A 9,277-nucleotide genomic window follows, 5' to 3' on the forward strand; every position below is an offset into this window, starting at 1 on the left:
CGGCTTGTTTTTTCTTGCTAATTTGTTGACGGTGCCTTAGTCCACGTTGCGCCTCGTCCCTCCTCTTCGAGCTGCTCTGGAAAGTTCGCTGCCCTTCCTTGCGAATCTGCCGATAATCGGTGCTCGCTTTAAAGCCACAGCTTGTTGCTGAAGTTCCCCAGAAGCCACGAGGTTGAGATATCTCCAAATAACAGCTTCGTAGACGCTGAATTTGAGATTTACCAGCCATAAACTTACTAGCTACACCTTACTTGACGCTGCGACGCGGCTTTGGGGAATAGCGGCCATCTGACTCTGCAGCAGCCCGGGATCGCGGTACACTACCTCGGTGTGTGGGACAGCCGTGGATTCGCCTTAACCCAGAAGATCTTTGGAAGACGTTGAGAGGCAAATATGACTGCAGAAGAAGTTGCGAATGATGCAAACAGCATCCCAATGGAGGGAGAGGACATAACTCCTAAGAAAGATGGAGGGGTTTTGAAGGTATTGGTGGTTTTTAGCAGTGCTGAACGCGATTCTTTAACATATTTGGACGCTTTCTGAACTTTTAGGACGGATCCGAGGCTGTGGAGGTGGTGGATATTATGAATGAGCTCGAAAAAGTGCCTTTACAGTAGAGCTGGCAAATCCAGTTCCAGAAAGTTCGAATCCACGCCAGGATTTTGTCCCAACCGCTTGGGCGGCTCTGCTGCAGCAGAGCCGCCCAAGCGGTTGGGACAAAATCCTGGCGTGGATTCGAACTTTCTGGAACTGGATTTGCTGGATTTGGAGGCGCTCGCTAGCTACATAGGTTAGCTCGCCTGTTTAGCGTAAGCAGGTGATCTACAGATCATTATTCCTCCCATTCCCTTATTTAAAACATTTCTAAGCAAATAAACATCACATACTGTCTGTTTTACAGGCGTAGAGCTGTTCAGTTAGCCGAAGTGTCACAACACAGTGATATGACTTGCCTAACGTGACTTGTCAGATAAGCTAAGCTAGGTAGCTGGCTAGTAGCTACACGACGTGTCCAAATATTTATGGACACCCTTTCTAATGACTACATTCAGAGAAGAAGTGCTGCCAATAGAATAGGACCCCCTGGAGCAGATAAGCACCATGCTGCCTAATAATGCCAGGTGAGGGCTATAGAGGGGTATAAAGCCCCCCAGCATTGAGCTGTGGTGCTCTTGAATGATGGTGGAGTAGTTTTGGGATGAGTTGGGGATGCTGAGGTGGGGTGGTGATCATCAGTCCAACATCCTGACCTCACTAATGCAGTTGTAGCTGACCGCAATCAAATCCTCACAGCAATGTTGCTCCAAAATCTAGCAGAAAACCAGACCACGTTCTTCCCTGGACAGTAGAGAGTGAGTTCCTCCAAGAAAAGCAGGAGAAACTCTTTGAATAGCTCTTTGAAAAGAAACAATGCATGAGCAGGTGTCCCAATACTTTTGTCAATTTCAGTTAGCTAGCATAGACCAGTCTAATAGTCATATCAAGAGGTTCAGGGTGGTGTTTTATGTTCTAGAAATGAGATGAGAACATCCACAGATCTAATAATGGACCAGCTGCTCATGAAGCTCGGTCCTGAAGTGAGTTTGGCCGGCACGTTGCTCGGGTGCGGGTTTCATGCTTCCAGAATTTGCTAGAGGGTTCCTGAAAGGTTCCCTTCAGCTGAAGGAACTACTCAACTAGTAGCCTTGGCTTAGGATTACTATCACACTGATCATTTTGATTATACAGCATATTCAAGAAAGGACCCTGACCTAGAACTAGTACTGGTTCTGATTTTAGAGCATTTTTAAGTGTAGCATGCTGTGGGTTCTGTGCATCGTGTTCATTGTCTTCTGGATCTTCTGTCTTGTTCTAGTTGGTGAGAAAGGAGGGCACGGGTACGGAGCTGCCGATGACCGGAGATAAGGTGTTTGTGCACTACGTTGGTACGCTTTTGGATGGCACACAGTTTGACTCCAGCCGTGACCGTGGAGAGAGGTTCTCCTTCGAGTTGGGCAAAGGTGGGTGGATGTTTGACAGATGTTTGACAGATGTTTCTTGTTGTTTGACAGAACAAGTAATACTAGCCAAAGTAGCTGGAATAGCTCCTAAATATCACTCTTCTATAGGTAAAGGTAAAGGTGCACGTATTTGTCACTGTACAGTGTGGACTGTACAGCGAAATGTGTCCTCCGCATTTAACCCATCTGGTAGTGAACACACACTCACACACACACACATGTGTTAGGGGCAGTGAGTATACAAACACACCCAGAGCGGTGGGCAGCCAACTCCAGCGCCCGGGGAGCAGAGAGGGTAAAGGGCCTTGCTCAAGGGCCCAACAGTGGCAGCTTGCCGAGCCCGGGAATCGAACCCACAACCCTGTTATCGATGGCCCGGCGCTCTAACCGCTTAGCCACCACTGCCCCTTAGCCACCACTGCCCCTTTGCTGACACCGAGGTGCAAATGCACACACACAGGTTGTCCAGTCCCTGTAGAGAAGAAGTACTGCCAATAGAATAGGACTCTCTCTGGAGCAGATCCACATCATGACCCTACTGGCACCATGCTGCCTAATACCAGGCGTGGGCTATAGAGGGGTATAAAGCCCCCCAGCATTGAGGAGCTGTGGAAGAACTGTGTTCTCTGGAATGATGGATAGTGCTCCATGTCCCAACCTTGCTGATGCAATCAAATCCTCACAGCAATGCTCCTCCAAAGTCTAGTAGAAAGCCAGTTACTCCAGCAGAAGCAGGATACACTCTGTTTATAATATCATTGATTTCAGAAGGGGTGATGAGCAGGCGTCCCAATACTTTTGTCTCATATAGTGTGTCTGCCTTGTATCTGGTCCTGCAGGTCAGGTGATTAAAGCATGGGATATTGGTGTTGCCACGATGCGCATCGGTGAGATCTGTCAGTTGATCTGCAAACCAGAGTACGCCTATGGAGCTGCTGGCAGCCCACCCAAAATCCCACCCAACACTGCCCTCGTATTCCAGGTAGAGTCTAATTGTGCACCAGCATGATGTTGCTCCCACGCAGAACCTTATATCTCCACAATGGTCTTTTTTTTTGTTTGTTTGTTTTTTTAACCTGGGAAGTCAATTTGGAGCATTTCTATTGGTCGTCATGAAATTTAGACAGAATGTAAAGAATAAGGGTCAGATTCAATATGATAAAGTGAAAAATGACAGAATTGGAGATACGCGGTTTTTGCGTGCCGGTGACACGGCAGCATCGATTGCTTATTGAGCTCGTCTTTGTGTGACAGGTCGAGTTGTTTGAGTTTCATGGTGAAGACATCACTGATGATGAAGACGGTGGAATTGTCCGTAGAATCATGACCAAAGGAGAAGGATACACTAAACCCAATGAAGGAGCGTCCGTGGAAGGTAAGCCCACACACAGTCGCCGGAGGGGACACGATACCGCTGGTAGCCCTTCCTAGTTTTTCACCTCACGCTCTCTCACACTCACTCTCTCTCTCTCTCTCAGTGCACGTGGAGGGCCAGCATGAGGGTCGCGTGTTCGATGATCGGGAGCTGAAGTTTGAGGTGGGAGATGGAGAGAATTTTGACCTGCCGCCAGGTGTGGAGAAAGCCCTGCAGGCTATGGAACAGGGAGAGGAGTCTCTATTCACCATCAAGCCGAAGTGCGTGCACCCGTCAGCACACACACCTCCGTTGATGATCAGTGAAGTTGTTTATTTACGCCTTGCTTTCACACAAGGACTCGCTTGTTATAGTCTGTAATGAGCGTAGACTCGTTTTAGACATGCTGAAGTCTAAAACTTGCAGTACTTTTGGGATGAGGTGGGAAGTTGGGTATGATGTGGGGTGGTTATCATTCATCCAGCATCCTGACCTCACTGATGCTTGTCACTTGTCGCTGACTGCAGTCAAATCCTCACAGCGATGCTACTCCCAAATCTAGTGAAAAGCCTTCTTCTCTGGACCGTAGAGACAGGAGAAATTCTTTTTAATACTCTTGATTGCAAAAGAAACAATGCATGAACAGGTGTCCCAATACTTTTGTCAATTTCAGTTAGCTAGCATATACCAGTCTAATAGTCATATCAAGAGGTTCAGGGTGGTGTTTTATGTTCTAGAAATGAGATGAGAACATCCACAGATCTAATAATGGACCCGCTGCTCATGAAGCTCGGTCCTGAAGTGAGTTTGGCCGGCACGTTGCTCGGGTGCGGGTTTCATGCTTCCAGAATTTGCTAGAGGGTTCCTGAAAGGTTCCCTTCAGCTGAAGGAACTACTCAACTGGTAGTAATACTAAGCTAAGGCTGTCACACTGATCATCTTGATTATGCAACATATGTAAGACAGGACCCTGACCTAGAACTAGTACTGATGAACTCGTAGTGATCAAATATTTTAATATTCATTTTCAGGTATGGATTTGGGAGCGCTGGATATGCCAAATTCAGCATTCCACCCGGTGCTACGCTGCAGTACAAAATCAAACTGACCGCTTTTGAGAAGGTGAATTTCACTCTGCCTCAGAATCCGCAGTACTGCTAAACGTATGTGCACTTAAATGTGGTGTTTACTGTGTTTCTATTCCCTTCCAGGCGAAAGAGTCTTGGGAAATGAACACTAGTGAGAAGCTGGAGCAGAGTGCCATCGTCAAAGAGAAAGGAACCCAGTATTTTAAAGTAAGAGTGCAAGAGGCTGTAATGGAGCTCTGAGATATTTTAGGAGGTTTTTGCTGTAATTGGGTTTTTTATTTTTTTGTTTTTTTTTCCTCACCCAAACTGCGTCTCTCTGCAGGACGGCAAGTATAAGCAGGCAGCAGTGCAGTATAAGCGCATTGTGTCCTGGCTGGAGCACGAGTCCAGCCTGCAGGGGGAGGACGAAGAGAAGGCCAAAGCTCTGCGGTTGGCAGCTCACCTCAACCTGTCCATGTGCTACCTAAAACTACAAGAGCCCAGCCCTGCCCTCGAGAACTGTGACAAGGTATAGAAGCTTTTTTTTTTCTGCTGTTGTTGAACACATTCATTTACATTTTATTTATTATAGTGTTTGATATGTAATAAAATTGTTAATACAGTGGGGTTATGCTTCAGGCAGCAGATTTATTTATGTACTTATTTTAGTTTTTGCTTATAATAATGGAACATGGGGGATATATATAAAATAAATAGTGTGTGTATAATACATTATATATTAATATATAATTATATATTAAATGTGTATATATAATGTAAATATGTGTGTGTATATATATATATATATATATATATATATATATATATATAAAAACATATTTACATTATATATACACATTTAATATATAATTATATATTAAATATGTGTATATATAATGTAAATATGTGTTTTTATATATATATATATATGTATATATGTATATATCACACACACACTTATACACAATATATATATATATATATATATATATATATATATATATATATATATATATGATAAATATGTTAGAGCTAGATATGACTATTTTATTGTATTGTGACAATTTGGTTATTAAGGATATTGTATTTATTGTATCTAATAAACACTGATCAGCTGCAGGTTTCATTAATAACAGTGTAATAAAAAAAGAGTTCAGCAGATATTGAGTAAAAATCGCTGTACTCAGAATGGAAGAGTATCTGAGTAGTAGTTTTTGATAATCTGTCTGTATTGATAAATTTATTCTGTGATTACAAGTACAGGATAAATTTTGTGCCTTTTGTCTGTCTTTAAATGTCTTTAAAATGTCTTTAAATATCGCCCAGCTCTACTAATATATATATATATATGTGTGTGTGTGTGTGTGTGTGTGTGTGTGTGTGTGTGTGTAATATAAAAAATATATATTAATTATAATTTTATATAATAATTAGTGTGTGTGTACAAAAAGATCATTACAACATCTTGTGTTTTATCTTCACTGCTGTGATAAACCACTTTAAACCACTTCAAACTACAAGATAACATCTAATCTAGTTATTTAGTCCAGATAATATTTTATTATACACTTTATTATTGATTAGCTGGCTGACATTTGTGCATCCGTAAACGAACGGATGGTGGGGGGCTTGGGGGCCAGGTCTTCAAAGCTGAGCCCTATACACTATCCCCTACATGCGAGATCCAGATCACTGTCAAAGGCAACAGAATTCAAACAAGATCGTGAACCATTTCGGACACATCGCCACATGTGGGACGCCAGAGTGCATCGCATAAACCGGACTGATGCTATGGATTATGGGTATTCAACACTTGTTTAGTGTGCATTGTTTGGAAACTACATTACAGTGCACTGTGGGGTTGTTGCAGGGCGCTGAAAATTCAGCAGTATGTTTTTGGTCACCACTACAAAAGAGTGGAACCCTGATATAGTGCACTATAAAGTGAACAGGGCACGGTTTCGGACACAGAAGTGGGTCTGCTTTTGCTGGTTCTGTCAGCAGTGTAGGTTATCATGGTGTCAGATTGGTTGTAGCTAATGCACATAGACTTGCTCATATTATGGGTCTTAGATTCATGTTTCTGGCAGTTTCTAAAACTAGACGCTCGCAGATGTCTGAGTGTTTTTAATCATTCAGATCAGTGACTGAACATGGAAGAATTTGTTATTTTGCGATTCAGCAGATGTGATATTTTAATGCACCTGTGCTCTCGCGCTCTCTCTCTCTCGCTCTCTCTCTCGCTCTCTCTCTCGCTCTCATTCTCTTTTCAGGCGCTGGATCTGAACGCGAATAACGAGAAGGCTCTGTTCAGGCGGGGTGAGGCTCTTTTCGCGATGAAGGAATTTGAAAAGGCGAAAGATGACTTTCAGCGCGTCATCCAGCTCTACCCATCCAACAAGGCCGCGAAGAGCCAAGTGCTGCTGTGCCAGAAACACATCAAGGAGCAACACGAGAAGGACAAGCGTCTGTACGCGAACATGTTCCAGAAGTTTGCAGAGAGGGATGCTAAAGTAAGTGCGTCTGTGGGTGTGACGTTAGTGTGGAATCTTTTATAAAACAAAAAAAATAAAGATTAACTATATAAGGTAAAGGTTCAGTATGTCCAAATGTTTGTGGACACCACATTCTAACACATGCACACACACACAGCTTGTCTAGTCCCTGTAGAGAAGTACTGTCAATAGAACAGGACTCTCTGGAGCAGATGAGTATGAACCTATTGGCACCATGCTGCCTAATGCAAGGCGTGGGCTAGTAGAGGGGGTCCCCCTAGCATTGAGGAGCAGTGCAAGAACTGTGCTCTCTGGAATGATGGTGGAGCAGCTCCTTCCAGTACTTTTGAGATGAGTTGGGGAGCTGGGGATGATGAAGTGCAATCAAATCCTTAGTAGAAAGCCTTCTAGCCTGGACAGTAGATTTTAGTTACTCCAACAAAAGCAGTTTTTTATTACCCTTGATCTCAAACGGAACATTAAATGAGCAGGTGTCCCAATACTTTTGTCCATGCAATGCCTTGTTTAAAGTAATTGCAAGTAATTGATATGATTTTTTTATTTTTTGTCTTGCAGAAAGAAGCAGATCAGGCAAAGAAAGACCCTGACAGTTCAATGGAGATCGAGGAGAACGGAGCTCAGGAGCAAACTGCAGCATAAGAGTGTGTTGACTCGGGTGTGCTTGTGTGTATATTTCATTTTTTTTAAAGGGTTGTTTTTTTTGTTTGTTTTTGTACCTGCTATGAATCGTTCCTCAGAGATTGGTGCGCGAGTATGCTTGTGAATCCGAATGTCTGATCCTGATGTAGAATATCATTTGCTTTGACCCTTTCTCTGGCAGAGTCTGCATTGGAACTGTTTGTAAATGTGTTTGTGAGGCAGCTAGTTGGCCCAGCTGTGTACTGTGCTGCTGCTCCGTGGCGTGAGAAAGGGTTTAGGATTGAAGGTTGTAAATGCTGACTGCAGCACTACTCATCCAATAGCCAATACTGCAGCCTCCGATACCGGCCTGACGCCGATGCTGATGCTAAATGATATACGGGAGCATCGTTACGTAGCGCTGCTGTACTGTTTAGATCGTTTTCCGTTTCTGCTGGTTAACCTAAAATGCATGGAAACCTACGGCAGGGCAACGAGACTGTTTATTTGTTTATTTGTTTGTTTATTGGGTATTCATGATCTGTATGGTTTGTATACATTTGATAGCTCTGTATTTCTATCACTGTTCACTGTCCATAGAGTTGTTAAGCTGTATGATTTTTGCATTCTCATATTTGGACATGCGGTTCAGGTGAAGCTCCTGACTCTCCCGAGCACTCGATGATGGGACAACCCTACACGCAGGAGCTCTTCCCCCGAGGAGAACTTGGGAGGGACTGCTCTACTGGTTCCTCTGAGCGCGTAGCACGTTTACACTATGTTTTGAAGGCCATGTGAGGAGAACCTCCAGTCAGCTTCAACATTTCGCTCTACGCAGTTCCATCGAGTGCATCGAGTCGACCTGGACCAGCTTCTTCTGGAAATGAAAAACCTTCTTAAATGTATGGACCAGACTGGAATTGACCATATAACCATGCCTCTCAGCAGTCCTGTATGGTAAACATGTCCCTGCTGGCCACAGGTTGTGTGGAAATGCATTAGGAGAAAAGAGGGCGAGGGACACAGGGATGACTAGTTCTCATCAAGTGTCACTGTTGCTCCACAATGTTGAATTAAAGGATACAAGCTGACTAATCTGGTCTTCGAGTCTTACTTCTGGCTCAGCGTGAGGGAGGATATGGTGTAGCTTGTCTTGTGGATCGTTGAGAAGATCCTGAAAATAATCCAAGAACTTATGTTTGATGTTTCACCTTGTAAAGTAACTCTTAGTAGTCATTTTAATTAAGCTCACCCATTAAGACCACCTTCTTTCACCACTGACCATACAGGAGCACTCTGTAGTTCTATAATCCCAGACTATCCATCTGTTTCTCTGTAGACTCTGTTATTAGCCTCTGTTCACCCTGTTTGTTCAATGCTCAGGACCCCATAGGACCCCACTAACCAGGTTAGTGTCTGTTGAGCTGATTGGAGTGGATCAGGCACGCCTGCCAGCATCGTCCAGTGAGCTCCACTGATGAAGGTCTAGAGGATGACCAACACAAGCTGCAGTGTGCAGAGCTTCTGTCTCTGACTTGGGTGGACCAGCTAGGTAGGAGTGTCTAATAATAGAGTGGACAGTGAGTGGACAGACAGACACAGTGTTTAAGCACTCCAGCAGCCCTGCTGTGTCTGATCCACTCTTACCACCACCTGCTGCACAATACACTCTCCACCACCACCATGTCAGTCAGTGTCACTGCAGTGCTGAGAATGAGTGAC

At 43.9% G+C, this 9,277-nt stretch overlaps 1 protein-coding gene across 1 annotated transcript; it reads left to right on the forward strand.

Moving 5' to 3' along the window:
- The first annotated feature begins 59 nt into the window (after positions 1 to 59).
- Positions 60 to 8,646, forward strand: fkbp4 (FKBP prolyl isomerase 4). The gene is made up of 10 exons (XM_072694790.1): positions 60 to 483; positions 1,856 to 2,000; positions 2,840 to 2,982; positions 3,255 to 3,375; positions 3,479 to 3,635; positions 4,386 to 4,476; positions 4,566 to 4,649; positions 4,765 to 4,950; positions 6,695 to 6,934; positions 7,493 to 8,646. Exons 1-10 carry the CDS (start codon positions 394 to 396, stop codon positions 7,574 to 7,576), a joined length of 1,341 nt encoding a protein of 446 aa, XP_072550891.1. The 5' UTR covers positions 60 to 393; the 3' UTR covers positions 7,577 to 8,646.
- Positions 8,647 to 9,277: the final 631 nt, after the last annotated feature.

Source organism: Salminus brasiliensis, chromosome 13, assembly GCF_030463535.1.
Source record: "Salminus brasiliensis chromosome 13, fSalBra1.hap2, whole genome shotgun sequence".
NCBI classification, from domain to species: domain Eukaryota; kingdom Metazoa; phylum Chordata; class Actinopteri; order Characiformes; family Bryconidae; genus Salminus; species Salminus brasiliensis.

Bases quoted from the DNA above. Each gene is read 5' to 3' on its own strand.
- fkbp4 (XM_072694790.1), top strand. From the start codon at position 394: ATGACTGCAGAAGAAGTTGCGAATGATGCAAACAGCATCCCAATGGAG. The intron at 4,477-4,565 runs GTGAATTTCACT...ATTCCCTTCCAG, and splicing joins AACTGACCGCTTTTGAGAAG to GCGAAAGAGTCTTGGGAAAT. The intron at 4,650-4,764 runs GTAAGAGTGCAA...GTCTCTCTGCAG, and splicing joins AAGGAACCCAGTATTTTAAA to GACGGCAAGTATAAGCAGGC.